Source organism: Elephas maximus, chromosome 4, assembly GCF_024166365.1.
Source record: "Elephas maximus indicus isolate mEleMax1 chromosome 4, mEleMax1 primary haplotype, whole genome shotgun sequence".
In the NCBI taxonomy this organism is placed as follows: domain Eukaryota; kingdom Metazoa; phylum Chordata; class Mammalia; order Proboscidea; family Elephantidae; genus Elephas; species Elephas maximus.
Window position 1 is genome coordinate 57,188,305 of NC_064822.1, and position 20,868 is coordinate 57,209,172.

At 46.1% G+C, this 20,868-nt stretch overlaps 1 protein-coding gene across 6 annotated transcripts in view; it reads right to left on the reverse strand.

The window, feature by feature from the left end:
• Positions 1 to 14,368: 14,368 nt before the first annotated feature.
• ERC1 (ELKS/RAB6-interacting/CAST family member 1) overlaps positions 14,369 to 20,868 on the reverse strand; it is a 530,770-nt gene continuing 524,270 nt past the window's right edge. For all 6 annotated transcript variants that reach the window (XM_049885108.1, XM_049885107.1, XM_049885109.1 and 3 more), the window contains one exon: positions 14,369 to 20,392. In XM_049885108.1, coding sequence (XP_049741065.1) covers positions 20,255 to 20,392 — 138 coding nt within the window. In that variant the 3' untranslated portion in view covers positions 14,369 to 20,254. The remainder of the gene's footprint in view (positions 20,393 to 20,868) is intronic.

Here is a 20,868-nt window from a genome sequence, read left to right on the forward strand (position 1 = left end):
CTCACATACCGCGATAACTCATTTGAAAGTCTACCCCATATGGCTTATACTTGCATTGAGAGGTTACTTTTGAAAGTTATTTAGAAGTTATCCGGACTTTTTCTCAAGCCATTGTTAGAGCTGTGCGTGGGCTATGCTCAGATATGCTAATTGAATTTTGTACAAACCTAGGCAGCAGATACATTTTATGGCTCCAAAATGGGGAGTGAGTGACTCCCCACCTTAATCCCAAAAGGTTAATGTTTGCTGGTAATTCAGAATTCAGGTGAATTTCATAGCTTTGGAAGCTGTGCAGTCTTTTGCTGTCTCCAGTAGATGATATCAACCTATTAAATAAGATGTGAGATGCGACTTCCACAGGAGGCCCCAATGTGGTTTCCTTTTCTAGTTGGAGCAAATGGGAATGACCTTTGCTATTTCTAGTAGAACAGATTTGTTCTCACTGAGGTCGAAAGGTTTGGGGAATGGGACCCTGGCTCAGCCTATGTCTTGTCTCCACGTCGCTGAGCTCATGGGTTCCGCTTAGGGAAGACGTGCTTTTCACTTCCTGTAGACAGGGAGGTTCCCTGAGCAGAGCAGCACATGGCTGGCCGAGGCTGGCATAGGAGGAAGAGCTGGCTGTAGGGGGAAGACACTAGCTGGTGTCCAAGTTAGCCAGGGTCAGGCTGTCTAAGCTCTCCAAGCTGGGAGAGCTCACCTTTCAGACTGGGGGGAGCCCTGGGCTGAAGAGAGCTGGGCGCAGCCACTAAGTGGCTGTGTGGCCTTGAGAAAGTCACTTAAAATGAAGAGACTGGACAGGATTATCTCTGATGTCTTTTCCGGCTCTCATCATCTATGAATCCGTAAGGAAGAATCTCCTAACATAAAAAGTTGTTCAAAAATAGAACTGGCCACCTTAGTGAGGTAGAAGGGATATGCACAGTGGAGGAAATTCTTGCAATAAGAGGGACGTTAGGGTGTCTTGTTGTTGTTAGGTGCCATCGAGCTGGTTCCGACTCATAGCGACCCTACGTACCACAGAACGAACACTGCCCGGTCCTGCCCCATCCTCACAATCATTATCACATACCATGATAACATTTGAAAGTCTACCCCATATGCCTTATACTTGCATTGAGAGGTGACTTTTGAAAGTTATCTAGAAGTCATCCGGGCTTTTTTTCAAGCCATTTTTAGAGCTGTGCATGAAGTTGAGTACACGTTAGCATTTTTGTCAGATATGCTAATTGAATTTTGTACAAACCTAGGCAGCAGATATATTTTATGGCTCCAAAATGGGGAGTGAGTGACTCCCCACCTTAATCCCAACCAGCCCAGTGTTGCAGTCACTGTGTCAATCCATCTCGTTTAGGGTCTTTCCTTTTCTGCTGACTGTGTACTTTACCAAGCATGATGTCCTCCTCCAGGAACTAATCCCTCTTGATAACATGTTCAAAATATGTAAGATGCAGTCTCACCATCCTTGTTTCTAAGGAACATTCTGGTTGCACCTCTTCCAAGACAGATTTGTTCATTTTTTGGCAGTCCGAGCTATATTCAATATTCTTCACCGACACCACAATTCAAAATAGTCAGTTCTTCTTCGGTCTTCCTCATTCATTGTCCAGTTTTCGCACGCATATGATGTGATTGAAAATACTGTGGCTTGGGTCAGGCGCATCTTAGTCTTCAAGGTGACATCATTGCTTTTCAACACTTTAAAAGAGGTTCTTTGCAGCAAATTTGCCCCATACAATGCATCTGTTGATTTCTTGACTGCTGCTTCCATGGGTGTTGATTGTGGATCCAAGTGGATCCATTTATCATGATGCCTTATGATGCCCTTAATAGAAAGTTGTTGTTCCTTGCAGTCAAGTTGGTGCCTGACTTGTGGTGACTCCACGCACAAGGGAGTGAAATGCCCAAGGTCAGTTGTGGATGGGACTGTTGTGATCTACAGGGTTTTCACTGGCTGATTTTCAGAAGTAGATTGCCAGGTCTTTCTTCCTAGTCATTAGCTTGGAAGCACCACTGAAACCTTTTCAGCATCATAGCAATTCTTAAGTCACCACTGACAGACAGGTGGTGGCTGTGCATGAGGTACCTCAGCTGTGAATTGAACCAGGGTCTGCTGTATGGAAGGTGAGAATTCTCATATAGCCATTAGAGAAATGAAGATCAAAGCTACGAAGAGACACCGTCTCACCCTGACATTACTGGCACTAATCAAAAAAAACAAAATAACAAATGTTGGAAAGGCTGCATTGAGATTGGAACTCCTATGCACTGCTGGTGGGAATGCAAAATGGTACAATCATTTTGGAAAACAATATGGCATTTCCTTAAAATGCTAGAAACAGAAATACCATATGATCCAGCAATCCCACTCCTAGGAATATACCCTAGAGAAATAAGAGCCGTCACATGAATAGACATATGCACAGTCATGTTCACTGCAGCATTACTCACAATAGCAAAAAGATGGAAACAACCTAAGTGTCCATCAACAGATGAATGGATAAATAAGCCATGGTACATAACACACAATGGAATACTACGCAACAATAAAGGACCATGGCAAATCTACAAAACATCTCACGACATGGATGAATCTGGACGGCATTATGCTGAGTGAAATAAGTCAATCGCAAGAGGACAAATATTGTATGAGACCTTTATAAAAACTCATGAACAGGTTTCCATATAGAAAGAAACAACCTTTGATGGTTACAAGGGAGAGGAAGGGTGAGCAGGGAAAAACACTAACTAGACAAAATTTAGGGAGTAATTTTTTCGAAGGGTAAGACAGTACAAAACACTGCAGAAGCCAGCATAACTTGACCAAGGCAAAGTCATAGAAGCTTCATAGACACACCCAAACTGCTATACAGGTGGAGTTGCTGGGCTGAGGGCTGAGAACCATGATCTTGGAGGACATTTAGCTCAACTGGCATAACATAGTTTTTAAGGAAAACGTTCTATGTCCTACTTTGGTGAGTAGTGTCTGGGCTCTTAAAAGCTTGTGAGCGGCCATCTAAGATTTGTCTACTGGCCCCAACCTGTCTGGAGTAAGGGAGAATGAAGAAAACCAAAGACACAAGGGAAAAATTAGTCCAAAGGACTAATGAACCACAACCACCACAGCCTCCATTGGTTTAAGTCCAGCACAATTAGATGGTGCCCGGCTACCACCAGTGACTGCTCTGACAAGGATCACAATCTAGGGTCCCAGACAGCTGGAAAAAAATGCAGAACAAAATTCTAACTCACAAAAAAATACCAGACTTACTGGTCTGATGGAGACTGGAGAAAACCCAGGAATGTGGCCCCCAGACACCCTTTTAACTCAGTACTGATGTCACTCCTGAGATTCACCCTTCAGCCAAAGATTAGACAGGCCTATAAAGCAAACAATAATACACGTAACTCAACCATGTATACAAGACTAAATGGGCACACCAGCCCAGGGGCAAGGATGGGAAGGCAGGAGAGAACAGGAAAGCTGGACGAATGGAAATAGGGAACCCAAGGTCAAGAAGGGGAGAGTGTTGACACCTCACGGGGTTAGCAACCAATGTCACAAAACAATATGTGTATTAATTGTTTAATGAGAAACTATTTTGTTCTGTAAGCCATCATCTAAAGCACACACACACAGAGTGGCACTGTGGTGTTGTAGTGCAGGAAAGGTTGGGGGCAGAAAAAACACAACAAAATAGTGGGTAGAGAGCCTGAGTCAAGAGACCTGGGGAGGTAAGGAAGCCTGACTACTTGGGGAAGGACATGGTGCGGGCAAGACTCTGTCAAGAAACTTCCAACATGCCAGAGACATTAGCCCCAAAAGGGACCCAGGTTGAGCAAGGGAGGCAGCCAGGCTATGGAATGCTGGGATTGGGAAGGTTGCCTGGGGTGAAGTGGCCAGGCCATTGTAGAGGCCATGATGACAAGCTAATGAGTTCAGATTCTACCCTTGGCTAAAAGATGCCTTAGAGCGATTCTAGACCAGGGTGTGACGTGACCAAAGCAGTGCCCAAGAGGAAGGGATCTGGTGTGGTCGTGGCAGCTTTGAAAGAGCACCACAGGCTTCACCCAGAGAAGGTGCAGAAGGACTGTGGATGGCTAAGGAGGAAAGCACAGGCAGTCCAGGGCTGGAGTCTGCTTGGAATCTGCCCAGCGGCACGACCTCATGCAAGGTGCATCATCACTTGGAGCCAGGGTTTCCTCACATTCACTAACGAGTGTGTTTTGATGAACAGCTAACAATGCTCCCGCCACTGTTCTATGCACAGGGGTGCGCGTATGAGAAAGCAGACATGGCCCGCATTCTCATGCAATATCTGTGTGAAATGTGGACAGTGATCCCCAGGAACACATGTAAAGGGCCCACTCAGTGTCTCACTCATCACACAAAAAAAGCACTTAATAAACCCTTCTTTCCTTCCGCTTTAACGTGGGAGCTGGAAGAGCATGTTGATTGATCAAGGACACTGTATGTTCTCATATAAATAACTCCTTTCTAATTCTCACTTTTAAAACTCGAAGAAGGCTGTTGTGGAAAAAATAAAAACAAACTCAAGGGTGCTTCATATGGAGTTAGGAGTCACTTGTGGAGGCAGGTTGCTCTGTACAGACAGATGTTGCTGCCCACAGCTTTGCCGTCCTTACTAGGTGGGAGGTCAGGCAGCAAAGAGGGGAACTGACTGGGCCCAGGTTTGCTCTGGTAACTAAAGCTACCCACAGTCAACAGTGACTGACGCAAACCTGGAAACAAACACGTATCAGCAAACCTCAAAGGCATCCCAAGAAGAGATGGTTTGAGAGACACAGAACATAAATAATGGAGTTTGGGTCTGGAAACGCCTCCACCAACCTGGCCTGGCTGCACATAGCTAAGATTTTGTGTCCTGGAGACCCAGGAAAAATTCCTTCCCAGCCTTGCTGGGAATAGATCAGGCCTTGAAACCATCCCCTGATCCGCACCCGAATATAGCAAACTCCGGCCCTCGGACCAGCGCAATTTCCAGTCCCTGCGGTTTCCTGATCCTGGTTGTTACATATGGAGAAAGAGAGGAAAACATTCTTGTGGCGGGACCTTTTTAAGCAAAGAAAAAATATGGAAGAGAAAGAAGATAAGGGCACTGCTAGGAAAGGGCCTGACGGGTTTGGGGTTGTTGGGGCAGCCCCTCTGGGCCAGGTTAGGAGCAGAGCACAGGTGAGGGTCGGGGCAGAGGGGCGCAGTGTCCTTTCCCTTTGGCTGTCGAGTATTTCCACACCACAGTCACCAGGAGGCTGATTCTTCCCCTGGTTATCAAATCCCAGCATGAGCAGTCACAAAATCCTGTGTGAACCACCATCAGTCCCTCACTTTCCTGGCTAGGCTATGGCACACAGCTCTCCTCGCTCACTCTTGAGAGGAAGAATTTAATGAAACTCCAGGAAGGGGTAATTACACCTAAAAGAAGCCCCATTTTGCAGACATAGGCATGCAGTCAGGAATATTCATCCATATTGGGTATTACGCCAAAGGTATTATATGAAGTGCCACAGGATTCTCCCATCAAGGTTGCAAAGATTCTGGGCAAAGGCTCTTCATGCTCCAGGAGATCACCTTGAGGAGACTAATAAGAATTTTATGGCCAATCCCAAACCGTCCTGATGATATTTAACTTGTTAAAATAACACCAATACTTATCTTGAGACGGATCCCTGAGTGGTGCAATGGTTAAAATGCTTGGCTGTTAACCGAAAGGTTGGAGGGTTAAGTTTACCCAGAGGTGCCTTAGAAGAAAGGCCTGGGGATCTGCTTCTGAAAGATCACAGCCAATGAAAACCCTGTAGAGCGCAGTTCAACTCTCACACATATGGGGCCACTATGAGTCAGAGTTGAATTGATGGCAACTGGTACTATGTTGGTAGGAGGTATCAACCGGTCTTCTGTAGTCATTTAGCCACAGAAGTCTAAATGGCCAAAAAAGATGGGTGTGGTCCTGTGTCTGATAACTGAGGCCCCCATTTCTTCTTCAACACAGCTGTCATTTCTAGGTCCTCCCCAGACCCTCAAGTCAAAGAGCTCAGAGGTGCCTCTTAGTCCTGCTCAGTGGATGGAGGGCTTATGTCAGGCTGTGGATACGACATCACAGAGCAACTGAGAGGAGGCAAGAGACGGGCCCCTGTCCTTGGGGAGCTTATGTCAGAGCAGGGGAGATGAGACACCTGCAATTTTGATGACATAAATCACAAGGGACCCTAGTGGTGCCCAAACATCCTCATGGAGTGTGAATATTCAGGAGATGCCACAGATCAGGGACAGGAGCTGGGCTGGGTGTGAGAGAAATGCCTGAGCTTGGTGGGGCCATTGTGGGAAGAATTTCCGGAGCTGAATTTGGGTTGGAGGTAAGAGAGATAATCCTCTGCACTGTGAAAGCTTTTCCAGTTGGTTCCCCTACTTGGATTCTGTCCTTAATGACATTCTCGCTGTTGATCCAGGTCTTCATTCTGGATCCTCAACTGGATTTAAAACTCTTTGCAAGCAGGGGTCTGATTTGTATTTCTGTGCCTCATACTTAAGTCCTTGGGTAGTTCAAACAGTTAATGGTCTCAACTGTTAACCAACAGATTGGAGGTTCAAGTCCATGCAGAGATACCTCAGAAGAAAGGCCTGGTGATCTGCTCCCAAAAAATCAGCCACTGAAAACCCTGTGGAGTACAGTTCTACTCTGACACACATGGGGTTGCCATGAGTTGGAGTCAACTTGATGGCAACTGGTTTCAAGCAGTGCTGAGCTAGTCCCTGCACCCAGGAAAGTCGCAGCTAGTCTCTGGAGAAGGGAGGAGGCCTCAGGGTGGGTGAGAGGAATGGGGCATCAGCAGGGTGGAGCTCCTCTCCTGCTTGTTGATCAGAGCTACTCTGTGGGCAATCCTGGCCAGGTCTGGGTTTTGCTGGAGTAGACCATCCCATCCCCTACCACGGGCCCTTAGGCATAAGTAAAGCTCCAGTTGCTAAGGAAATTTTAAGAGGAAAGGTATAAAAAACAACCAAATAGTGTAAAGGTCATACCTGGGCTCCTGTGCCGTCCTCCCAGGGCCCAGGGTGGGTGACTGAGTCAGAGCTCGGCAGCTCCTACCCTGCCTTTCATAGGTGGGATGCTTTGGCTCACGCCTACCCTGCTGTCTTCCTCCGCTTGATTCCTTCTGGATTAGCTCAGTGTAGCATTACCCCAAAGACTCTGTCCAAGTTGGCAAGAGCCACACATTGGGCTGTTTGGCTTTTAACAAAGTTTATGATTTAAATCTTGTTCTCTTCACACCTTCTTTGCAAGATTCAGAGGGAAACAAAAATGTTGAAGTTGTTTACTCATTTCCTTCGTAACATGGAGACCCTCACACTTGGCCACACACACACACACAACACACAACACACACACACACAACACACACACACACACACACTCAGAGGGAGAAGAGGGAATCTTTAGAAAGACTGGCTGCATCTCACCGCTGGCAAGCTCCCAAAACACCAAGTGAGCCCTTCAGCATAAAGATTTTCCTCTAAAGAATAAATACCTGTACTGGACTGTGTGTTCTTGCTCCCTCAGCCAGGTCAGTGTTCAGCTTCACTAGAGATAGAGAAGGCGTCTGTCTTATCAGGCTCCGGAAGAGGATAAAAGTTCAAAGAGCACCAGAGGACCTGAGCAGAGATTCTGGCCCAGCGGAGAGTAGAGGCCAAGGTAAGAACCCTCAAACAGGATGCTGAGACTTCAAGGTCAAGCCTGAGCTGCTTTCCTCCCAGCTGTTTGGACAGGAGGCACCGTCAGAGGCCCCATTGTGGGAGGGAGCCATGGCTCCAGTGGGAGCTTGGCCTGGAAACGGGGAATGTGACAGAAGGCAGCAGGCGGGATTCCCCATGACATCAGGTAGCTATGGCCCAGGCTTGTTCTGACCTGTCCTGCTTAGAGGGTAAGTTATGGTTCATAACAAATGTCCATGCTAATATTTCAGGGACTGATACATTTTCAATGACATGGCCTAAAACTGGGCCAGCTGTGGAAAAGAGTATCTGGGAGTAAAAGGCTAGTGGGAAGCCTACAAGTAAGTAACTGTTCTTACCACTTAGTTGGCCGCAGTGTGTTCATTGGCCTGCTCAACTGGGCATGATCCGAAATGAAGAAGAGACTCATTCCCTGGCCTCAGGGGGCTATAGTCAGTGAGGGGAGAAGAAAAGCAGGCCTTGTGCTTTGGGTGGGAGGAAATAGGGATCAAAGTGAGCTCTTCTGAGAAGGAATGGGGACCCCATAGGTGCCTTTTGCAAGTTTTAAACTTTGTAGGAGGGCTAGGAAATCTAGGACCCAGGGTTTGTCTGTACACTGTAGCTTGAACTCCATGATGTGATATCCTGGCCTATGAATCCAACTCTGGGCTCCAGCCTCCCTGCGTCTCTTCTGTCACAGTGACTAACCGGCTGCAGGGCAGACAAAGCTCTCATTCAGGAGCCCATTCCTGCAGGAGGGTAACTCGTCCCCAGATGATGAAGCAGACCGATTGGCATCTGGGCTCTTTTCCTCCTAAGGCAGAAATAATGATTGTTGGCACATGACTTCTCTGAGGGGAGGGGCCTGAAGCCCAAGCCAAGGGACCAGCTTCCCACAAAGGCAGCTCAGAGCCCCTGATGGGCAGGAGCTGGGAGGGCCAGGAGGGAACCAAGAACAGGGTAGAGTGAAGTGCTTGTTTTCCCTTCCCTCCCACCTCCAGGAGACTTCCCATTCCAGGCCTCAGTTTCCCCATGTGTGAGATTATAGAGGATTTCAGACAGCAGGAAATAGCTCTTGGAGTTGACTCTGGTCAGAGTGGGGTGACCTTCTATAAAGGTGATGGGCCCATTTTCAAGATTCTAGCTTCTAGGCAAAACAGTGTATGGATTACCTCAAAGGCCCTGGGTGAACCAAGAGTTTCCTTGGCGAGGGTTAGCTCACCCAATCTGATTTAACTCAACAAATGGCTGCTGGGCGCCTACCAGTGCAAATCACCAGTGCAAATCAACCATTTCATTTAACCTTCACTATTTTTTTATACACCTGTGGGAAACCCTGGTGGCGTAGTGGTTAAGAACTATGGCTGCTAACCAAAAGGTCGCCAGTTCGAATCCACCAGGCGCTATGAGGCAGTTCTACTCTGTTCTATAGGGCTGCTGTTAGTCAGAATCAACTCAACCGCAATGAGTTTTTTTTTAATACACCTGTGAGGAGTCTCTGGGTGGTGCAAACGGTTAATACGCTTGGCTGTTAACTGGGAGGTTGGAGGTTCAAGTTCACCCAGAGGTGCCTTTGAAGAATGGCCTGGCAATTCTGAAAAATCAGCCATTGAAAACTCTACGGGAACACGGTTCTACTCTGACAAACATGGGGCTGCCATAAGTTGGAATTGACTCAATGGCAACTGTTTTTTAATATACCTGTGAAGTGGGATCAATATCTCCATTTTAAAAATGAAACTGAAGGTCAAAGGAGTCAAGTGGGTTTACCTAAGCCACACACCTAATAAGCTGTAACACCAGAATGAGATGCCAGGTCTTCCAAGTCCTTGTCTAGTGTTCGTTCCAGTCCTGCCTTCATGTCCAAGGTCAAGAGCCCCACATTCTAAGCCCTACTTTGGCCTGAAGTCATGAAGCAGGTTCTCTGTCCATTTGGCAGGATAAGCATCCTGCTCCCCACAGCCCCCTTAGGTCTCAAAGAGGCTGTACTGAGCAAGGAACCAGTGCAGCCTGGAGACAGCTCTCCTGAGATGGCATAGCCTTTCCTGGACAGGGCCTCCTCTAGGCAGCCAAACAAAAACCAAACCCCTTGCTGTCGTGTTGATTCCAACTCATGACGACCCCTGGTGTTGCAGAGTCGAACTGCTCCATAGTGTTTCCTTGGCTGTAATCTTTACAGAAGCAGAGATAGCTAGGCTTTCCTTCTGAGGGGCTGCTGGGTAGGTTCAAATGGTCAACCTTTGAGGTTAGGAGTTGAGCACAAACGGTTTGTGCCACCAGGGAATCTAGGCAGCCAACCCCATGGGAATGTCCAGGGATGAGCTCAACTGACAGGGAAAGCAGACTGGGTCTTCTATTTTCCTGTAAAGAGCCAGATGACTCCTAAAAGCTATAGGATCATCCTGACATCAATGCTTAAGATGATTAAAAAAAAACAAAAACAAAAAACTTCGATATGTATAAACATGAACCTGGCCCATGTTTCCAAGGTCAGTCCCTATGTCCACTTGGGTTTACAGTTTACCTCAGTGCCTGGCTGGCCCTGGCTGCTGCGGGAGGGGGCAGTGGTGGCTGGAGCTCTGTCACACAGTTCTCGTTTCTGGGTTGTGTTCCCAGCACGTGCATGCTGCACAAATGCACAGTAAGGAGGCTAGGGACAACCAGCCCATTAAACAGTGCATGCAACTCCAAGTTAAGATTGCAAACAGATTCCCTCCAAAGCCTCATTTCCGACAACCCTTAAGAATAAAATCAGGGAAAAAAAAAAAAAAAAATTCAAGCCCAAGACAATCCAAGCAGAAACCATCTCCAGAGTGTGGATTCCAGCAAAGGCCAGAGACGGCTTTTTGGCATAGAAACTTTGCAGACAACTGACGGACATTTTCTCCGAACATGGCTCAAGTTCTTCACCCTCACAAACAAGGCTGAGGAGACCAAGGTCTTGGGGAGACAGACTGAGAGACTGGGGTGAAGCCAAAGCAGTCAAGACAGAAATGAGCTGTTGATTCAGGAAGGGAAAGACGAATGTTAGCGTGGTTGTCACAGTGGGAAGGAAGACAGAGTGATTCAAAGCTGCGACCAGCACAGGGCTGTGAATATTCCACAGTCTCCCTGTAAGCTGCTGCCTGTGGCAGGGTAATAACTTCTTCCCCAGACAACATGGCAAAGCAACGGTCAATGTGGATGAGGATGGCTGACGTGGCATTACCAAGTCTTCAAGCCTCATTCATTTTCCACTAAGGGCCCCGAAGAAAGAGAGAACATTCATAAACGCTTCATCACCTGATTCCCAGGAAATAAATGGCGCCCAGAGTGTAGCCAAGCATGAAATCCTGGTGTGACTCACATCCACCCTGAAGGTGAACAAGCCAGGCAAATGATTTCCCTCTGTCCTCTGAAACCCCACCCCTACCTGGCCCCAAGGGCTGTCAGGAAGGTCTCCTCAGTGTCCCAGTTCACGCTCCAGCTTCTAGCCTGGCTTTGAGCCTTTGGTGGTGCTGTGGGTTACCGAAAAGAGCAGGGAGAGGTATGGAAACAGACCAACCCAGGTTTGAGCCAGGGGTCCGTCACATCCTGATTGTGTGACTTGGGGAACTCAATCTCTGATCTTCAGTTTCTTTATCAGAAAAGCAGTGGTGAATACCTACCTCATAGAGTAATTGAAGATTAAATAAGATAACCTTTGTGAAAGGTCCACCTGCCTGCACATATTAGGAGATGTGCTAAAAAAAAAAAAAAGTTACTTTCTCTGTGGCTTACAAAAATACTCCCTGCATTGTTCTCTAATCTGGCCTCTCTGACTAAATTTTGGAGACTCCTCTTGACAGCTCCAAACCACAGCTGGGGAGGCATTAGGGCTGCCACTGGTGTTGTGAGGTACTGCTCTCCCCAGCTGTCTTTCCTTTCTGCGGCATTAGAGACCTTTTCACAACATGGGTCCAGACAAACTCCTTTCAGGCTGCATTTATGGCTACCATGTCTCCGTAATTGTCTCCTTCCTCTTAAGCCAAGCAGTACTTGATCTATCCACATTGGACCCCTTGCTATCTCTGAACACCCAGTGTACTTTCTAACCTCCCTGTTTCTGCTCATGCCATCTCTTCTGCCTCACCTCATCCTTGAACTTCTCTGCTTGAAAATCCATCTTTCAATGTCAAACTCAAAGATCTGTGATGAACATTTCTTGCTCTTCTGTGTTCCCAGAACATGTTTTATTGGGGTCACAATAGTAGGTGAAAGGGCACAGGCTGTGGAGACAGAGCTCTGCCACTTACTAGCTGTATGACTTTGGGAAAGTTGATTTCCCACTCTGTGCCTCATCTGGAAGATGGGAATAGTATCTACCTCATAGGACTGCTATTAAGATTAAATGAGATAAAACCCTCAAAGTGCTTAGAACTGAACCTGGCACATGGCAAACATATACCACTATTATTTGCATCACTAGAGCCTAGAACACCCGTTAACTCGTCGCTGATTCCAACTCATAGTGGAATCACCTACAGTACAGAAAGAACTGCCCCACAGGGCTTCCAAGGCTGTGAATCTTTACAGAAGCAGATGGGCCACTTTCCTCCTGCAGAACAGCTGGGGGGCTCGAACTGCTGACCTTTCAGTTAACAGCTGAACACTTGATCACTGTGCCAGCAGGGCTCCTTGCCTAGAACACACACACACACACACACACACACACACACAAAACTGTTGCCATTGAGTTGATTCCAACTCATAGCGACCCTATAGGACAGAGAATTGCCCCATAGGGTTTCCAAGGAGCAGCTGGTGGATTCGAACTGCCGACCTTTTCGGTTAGCAGCTGAGCTCTTAATCAAGAACACAGTGGAGTACAAATGTTGAAGGAACTGAGTGCTACAGTGGAAAGTTGTAAATGTGTATTACTTGGATGCTGGGGAAGAGGTCTACATGTGATGATTTGGCAAGAACCACGGAAGGGTGTGAATATTGAACTTATTCAGAAAAATCTCATACACGAGAGAGAATAGCATAATGAATTCCCCACATACCCCATGCCCAGCTTCAACAATTACTGACCCATGGCCCATCTTTTTCTAGCTATATCCTGCTCTTCTCTCCCTCCCTAACAGAAACACTGGATTATTTTAAAGCAAATAGCAGATGTGAAGAAAGCAATTTTATATTTTATACTCTCAAAGGAGCCTTCGAAAAGGAAAAACATAATCTCGTATCATCATTATGACCTGTAGCTTGTGTATTTTACGGAAGAGAGAAGCTGAAGAGAGGCCGAGGGATCAAGGGGCAGCCAGGGGATCCAGTTCGAGTCCAGGATCTTCCCAGGATACCCAGGAAAACTTGTGGATCTCAAACCAGCTCCCTCAGGACCTCTCCCTGACCCCAGCTTGAGATATTCCACCTCAAAAATCAATAGTGGTCTTTTCCCAATTCAGAGAGAAAATCAAGTTAATGGATGGAATTCTCAATTTAAAGTTCTTCTTTCACATATTTTCCTTAAACCCGTGGTCTCTGTGCCCATTTGCCTGCAACTGAGAGCTGGTAGACCACAGGATGAATGGAAACAGCGGAGCAGTGTAGCCCGACAGCTTCTGTGGACACATGTGCTGCTGTGATTTCATACTGTGCTGTATAATACACATTCTGCTAGTAAAACTGCTCCTACTTCCTATGATGGAATTATGAGTAACATCGGTCTTTCAGAGTCCTGCTTCTAAGTGGCCCCATGTCTCCCAGGTGTCCCTTCCACCTGGCAGAGCTTCAGAACAGCTGTTCTGGCGGGAGAACGTGAGGAGGGGATGGAATCTGGGCACTGTGTGCGCCTACCAGGAAGAGCAAGGCTTGGCTCTCAGATTACAAGGCCTGAGTGCCGAGGCGCAGTGGCCAACACTAAGAGCGAAGGAGAGGGAGGAAGTGCAGCCAGCAGTGATGTTCTGATTCCTTTCTGGGGTAAACACAGAAATAAAGCTAAGCAGAAAACTAACTCTCATCAAATAAATCCTCCAAAATAATGTCTTATTGTGCATAAGGCCCAAGACAAATATCCAAGCTGAAAATCACAACCACCTTCAAAAGCATAGGTGCTTTTGGCTCCCTTTTAACCTTGCTATTTACACTTTGCTGGCTGAAACAGCCCCAAGGTCCCAGAGTTAATACATCATAATACAACTCAGTGAAGCTCAAATCCCAGAACAAAGCCCTCTCAAGGTGTGACCATCCGTGGTGCTCTTCCATCTCGGTGTGAACCGCTCTATGACCCCTCAGCAGTGGGCTACTTGCTCTAAGCTCTGGAACACAGACTGGAAATGAGGACCTGGCTCACAGCCTAGGGTGTAAAGAAGGAAGAAGGGAGGTGGAAATTGACTTTGAAAGGCAATTAAGGGGCTGCCAATCCATAATTGAGGTGGTAACCTAAAGGAAGCTTACTCTTCTCCCCGATGAGATCGCCCCACCAGGCCTGTGGATAAGGAACCAGATCCTGTTCAGGGCTGAGTGGGCTGTAAATCACCCCCCTCCCTTAACCCTGGGCATCCCTGGTTCTCGGGTTACCTAGAACTGGAGTTGACCTCTTGGGGACCGCTGGCCTCTCCTGGCTTTTTTTAGCATTTGAGGACACATCTCACCTAGATGAGGCTCAAAGGACACAGCACAGAATTTTTAAATAATTTTATAATTTCCTGATGGATTTAGTTTGTGAATAAAAAAGAAAAAAAATGAACAAAGTGTTTACAGTAATTATCAAGGCAAAGTTGAATAGAACACAATTTCTTTGTAGTGTCATCCTGTCAGTTAACATGACTCCAGCAAGCACACACACATACAGTTGAAGGCAGTGGGTGTGTCTGCATCACAGACACCACCATTTAGGCTGCTACTGTTACCAAAAGGAACTCAAGCTACAAGGAGTCAGTACCCAGTGCTCCTCAGCGCCTCCACTAAAGTGCAACACTTCTCGCCTGAAGCATAGGGAAGCCAATCCCAGATGATCCCCAAGCCCCCATCCTGGATCTCGGATGTGTTTGGCAGGTTCCTGGGCTAGTCCTGCATAGGGGCTGGCTGGCAGGCAGGCAGGCCAGGATGGGTGGTGTGTTGCCCTCAGGTAGGTCTAGCTGCATTAGAGGATGAATGCAATACTGGTGTGGTATGGAAAGAAGGGCTGGGCCCGCAGTGCTGGCTCTGGCCCAGGGGTGGATTCTCTGGCTTCGGCAGGGTTCACTTCCTTTCCTGACCATCTCTGGGGCCAAGGAAGCTATCTTGGACCTGGGAGATTTGGGGCCAAAAAATCTAGGAACTGAAGCCAGAAGGAACTGAGATCTGAGTACAATTCATTCTACCTGAATTGTAGGCTCCAGGCTGGCCAGTGCTGCGCCCATGCTGGATGGGTCGCTGGATGATATAGCACCAAGTCGGCAGGAGAGAGGTTAGGTTCTGTGGCCTGTACAGGCTGCCGCCAGGAGTAGTGGTTCAGAGTCAAGCCCAGATGACCACACAGAATTAGGTACACTGAGCTGGGACCAATGTGGGGTGAGGGTGGTTCTGGGGTGTGAGCTTTGAGGCCTCCCTCCAGAGGTCCTGAAGATAAAGGAAAACCCTGGCACAACTGGGACTCTCTGAGCACCCAGATTCATATTCCTTTTATTCAGCAGTTGTCTCTTTCATCCAGGCAGTCACCTACCTGCAAGCTAGCCCAGCTTCCACCTAAGCCAATTTGGTAGGAGAGGGAGGAGTCTGGTTGCCCCATAGCTTGAATTCCTTTATGAATGTGATATTGGTTTGCATTTTTTAAAACACAGCTCTTTTTCAGTTCTACAACTACTTTTTAAAATTTTAATAATCTCAACAATGGACACAACATAACTGTCCCAGTTCTCTGAAACACACAGACAATATCGACAAGCAGAGAAATCAAAGAGGAGGTGGGCTGGGACAAAAAACCACTCCCCTCAAATCAATCCCTAAAACCACCTCTCCCCCAAAAGAGTCAGGAGGATAAATACCTACAATAGGGTCACAACACTTGCCAAACACATTGGAAAAAATTAGGAGACACTTGGTTACAGTTTTGACACTAAAAAGTTTGGAAATGGTTTTTGATTAAAAAGAGTAGGTAAAGATAGCCATTTTGTTCAGAAGGATTTCCCTGTATATTTTTTCTTGCCTAAATGTTCCCTTAGTTCACATGGGGGAAAACCCAGATTCTTTTAAAAACATTTCTTTAAATGGTTCAAGTCACTGTCCTGAGAAGCCCAGGGATTGGCAGTGATGGATGGGTTGGCCTTGCAGCAAAGGGCACCTTGCTGTACTGCAGTCTGTTCTCTCGTCTCATCCCCTTTTCCATAGTTCTGAACTCTTGCAGGTGGGGAGATGAGGTTGGGGAGGCAGACATGCATGTTACTGATACTGGTGACACAGGGCCCCACTGGGACTTAGGAGAGGCCATGTGAAGGTTACAGTCTACGCAGCGACATATTCCTCGTTTTGCTCTTTCTTCAAACTCCTGAGGGTAGTCAATGGGCCTAGTGCTTAAGTAATGGGGCTGGAGAGGAGAATGGGACGGACCTGGAATCAGCAGGACTCTCTAGCAGCAAATCCAAATGCAGATCCTGACCATGAACAGGGGAGGGATCAGTTCAGCAGTTGACTAAAGCTTTGTGATGACTTCCCCCTTCCACTTCTCTCACTCTGGGGAGCCAACGAGCCCCTCATGGAAAAACCAAATAGATTTTTATTGACAAAAACATCAAGTCACATCATCACTATCAACACTGAAGGTAGCTTTAGGTCCAGTTGGCTTTATTAGTTATGTCTGAAGCCAAAGTGAAAGGAAGAGAGAGAAGTACCTGAATCTTCTTTAGACTGTAAGATGCAAGGTCAATGTTAGAGCTGAGACAGATCTGGGGGTTCCCATTCATATTTCATAATATGTTAAAGCCTATTTAAAAACTTTTCCAATTCAAATGGTATCCAAGTCCTTGAAAAATCTCAATTCAGATACTTCATCAATAACTGGATGAGTACCTGGAATAGGGGTATGAAAAGATGAGAAACTCACATTGTATTTCTTTAGTCATGAACCCCAGGTTGGATTCTACCCATTTCTCACCGTCACCTTTATGATGATCTTGATTTGGGGTACAGACCTTCAGGTATTAATGGACAAGCAGACTTGCCAATGGAATGGATGAGTTTGGTGGACATTAGGTAATTTGCATTGAGTTTTCAAGGCTACAGACTTTTGATAGCAGTTGAGTGACCTTGTGAAACTATGAACACCAGAAGAGAGCCATGGAATCCTAGTGTGATGGGAGTTGTGTATTTAATAAATGTTGGCTCAATGAATTGTATAAACTCAATAGGACATTATAAATGCTAGACATGGTATTAACTTTGCCCCTACAATATAAAGACAGGCCATGTTCTATTAAACTTTAGCCAGAGTTTACTTTCATCTAAAGCCAAACAATTTCATAATCATTTGAGATGTCAGGATCACCACCCAAGAAGGATCAAGGCGATTCCCTGCTATGGCTCATAGAGGCCAGCCAGATGATGTCTGTCCCAGAAATTTTTCTTCTTAAAAGTGTTTGCCACAGATGGCTTCCATAAGTTTTCTGACGTGAAAGTTACGGGGAGGACGGAAATAAAGAGGGGGAGGAAGGAGGTACAGTGAGAGTCACACACTAAGTGGACAAGAGTGGTAGGTATTGTATTTGATGATAAAGGCCAAATGGATGGAGTCCAGGAGATCTGCTTGATGCCTTCCCTTGCCAGAACAGGCAGAGAACAGCAGGCCAGTGCCAGGCCCAGCCACTTCTGCTTTCTGTTCTGCTGTGGTCCTGTGAAGGGTGTTATCATACCTCAGTTCTTTGCATTATGGTAGGTAAAGTGAGATCCCAATACTCCAGCCCTGAAGTATTAGGGGCTTTCTGTACGATTTATGGGCAATGCAATAAATAAAAGGAATTGAGGTAATTGACCACAAACAACCACCAGTTACTCCCTAACCCCTGCACCCCTCTTTGGCCAGCCTCACTATCAGGAAGCATCTCAGTAAGACGTTTACGAGCAGAGTCCATTTAAACCTTCGATAAAGAACCCTCCACAGCTTCTCACAGGGAGAGGGATTGTTTTACAGCGGGGAATAAGAGCAGCTGGGAATCTGACCATATAAGTTAATGGGACAGTCAAAGGCTGGTGGTGCAAGATACTGGACTGATGGCTGTGATGACTTTACAGGCAGCGTTAAATTCTTTGGGTGAGTAATTGGGGGAAGGGGAGAGTAGAAAATGCAAGACGAAATCATTTGGCCTAGCAACTCTTAGAAGATGTGAGTGTCTGGTGGGTGTCTGGTGGTAGAGCTGGTCAAAGGGCTAGATGTGGGTTAAGTGGTTTATTTCTTGGTGCCTGATTATTTACCACTGCCATTGTCTATGCTTGGGAAAAATGCCCTTCAAAATGCCAACACCTTCAACTGGATTTGCAACTTTGGGGTCAGCTTTCTGATTTGCAAAGTGGAGCTAGCCCAGTTCCACAAGGTGCACGTTGGTGTGCTGAGAAACCACTACCCACAAGTAGATATTCATAGTTCCCTGAACAGTTCATTCTTTCAGGGGAACGACAACCACCACCAAAATTCTGAATCACAAAATGGGATCCTGCAGAAATAGGTGCTTCGACTTCCCTAAAGACATCAATTCCATTATAATTAGAAATGCTGATTTATGAAAGACTTTTCTAAAGAAGATATCTTCTATTAAAATGAGGGAGGGGAAGGGTATGCTTTTTACTACTCTGAATCAACCAGGGATTTCTCATAGAATCCTCTCCCTCATTGAAGAGAGATTTTTCAAGGATGGATGCTTAGCACAGTGGCTTGCACACAGTATGCAGTTTATAAACACTCTCTGAATGAATGGAAGAAGAAATGTGTGTGGGACAAGCAGTACTCATTTGTGTCAGAAGAAGGTTCTAGGCACTGCGTGCAGCCGTGGTTCTGGGACTAAGAGTCAGGTATGAAGCTCACAGGAGGGAAGATAGGTTATACACTTCAGCAACCACTGAGCTGCAAGGGCTCTGCAACATGGGTGATGGGAAGGAAGACAGCATTCTTTTGGGGTCCAGGGACCTTGAGTGCTGATGAGGGAGATGTTCAGGAGAAACCAGCCTGACCCAAAGGAATGGTCATCTTCTATAGGAGCAAAGCCGTAGGTGGTGACTACAGTGCCTCACAAGTCAAACCCCTCTTCTCTTTCTTCCAATTTGAGACATTTTATCTGGCAAACGAAATGTAACAGGGCAAAGGTCTTAAACAAGAAAGGCTAGGGAGAGACTGGGTGAGAAGTGCAAGGAAGGTCGAGACAGACAGGGTTGGGGGGAAGACTCCAAACTTGGGGTATTAGAGTTTGCTAAGTGATTATGAGGTCTGCCTACAGCTCCCCTGCATAAAATATTGTTGTTGTTGTTAGGTGCCGTCTAGTCAGTTCTGACTCATAGCGACCCAATGAACAACAGAACGAAACACTGCCTGGTCCTGTGTCATCCTCATTGTCTCTGCTATGTTTGAGCCCATTGTTGCAGCCACTGTGTCAATCCATCTTGTTGAGGGTCTTCCTCTTTTTTGCTGACCCTCTACTTTACCAAGCATGATATCCTTCTCCAGGGACTGGTCCCTTCTGTTAACATATCCAAAGTACGTGAGACGAAGTCTTGCCATCCTTGTTTCTAAGGCAGATTTGTTTGTTCTTCTGGTAGTTGATGGTATACTCAATATTCTTCCCCAACACCATAATTTAAATGTATCAATTTTTCTTCGGTCCTCCTTATTCACTGTACAGCTTTCACATGCATATGAGGTGACTGAAAATACCATGGGTTGAGTCTGGTGCACCTTAGTCCTCAAAGCGACATCTTTGCTTTTTAACACTTTAAAGAGGTCTTTTGCAGCACAAAAAAACATTACACATGAAAATAAGCAAGAGACAGTAAAAGGAAGAGTTGGTTTTCTCTTAGTCTCTGTTCTCCGTCTTTTTAATACCCTCTCTCTTTTTGAGATTTTTTTTCCACCCTTTTAGGAGAAAGCACCTATTATGATGTTAGCACACTTAGCTTTCTGGTTCACTGAGGGGCATTCTCTCATGTTGAACTCCAAGTAAATTCCAGATTTAATTCTCATGTCAAAGGACAGAAAGTAAGAGGGCTCTCTATTCCATGCCCCTCTGTAAGAGCAGAGCCACCAGCTTCCATAGTTCTCCACTGCTGATGACTGGATGAAAGTTATTTGTGGAGATTCAGCCACTTACCCATTCAGGAAATCAAGAAAATTAGGGTAGGGACAACATTCAAAGCAGAAAGGCAGAGTAGGATGACAGATGTAGAAATGGTGCTGGAATCACTCTTGAAGAACTGATCAAGATAGGATGTAGTTTGTAGTGTTTGGTGCTAAAACGTTTCTGGGTGCCTGTTCCTCATACTCCTCCTTTCTTGGCTCCCGGATTGACTGTATCAGGCTGCTGGGCTAGACACTGCCATGAAGCAGGGTCATGATGACTCTTCTAATGCGTTGACCACTTGCTCTAGGATGTCAGGGCAATGATCTGCTATCTGCTGGAGGATGGCATTGGCAAACTCCTGCAGTTCGGCATTGTCCCGCTCACCTTTTTCTAACTCATTCCGAAGCTGAAAGGGAAAGGAGAAATGATTTCAGATAAAATAAAACAATCTTATTTGTACTGAGTTAAGAATTATTATTCATTAATAAAGAAATGATGAAAAGAGGCACTTCCTATGTAAAGCTCCTCTGCATCAAAATTAGTAACAAAAGTGGAAAAGTAAATGCCAAATGTGTCTTCACGAAAATGAGGCTCAGAAGAAGTTAGTGACTAGACCAAGGCCTAAAGCTAGTAATTTGCAGAGCTGGAACTCCAACCCTGGTCCTCTATTCCAGTTGGAATGTTCTCTCCACTGTACCACAATATCACACACATGCACAGGAAGCAGAAGAAGGGTACAAGGATTATTTTAGCTAGGATCTTGATCTTGCTATTGCCTTCTGGCATAATGGTCCTTGCCCTAGAGAAACTTGAAAGACTTCCCCCATTTGCTAGGTACCATCTTCTAAAAACAAACAAAAAAGTAATAATAATATTTTATTG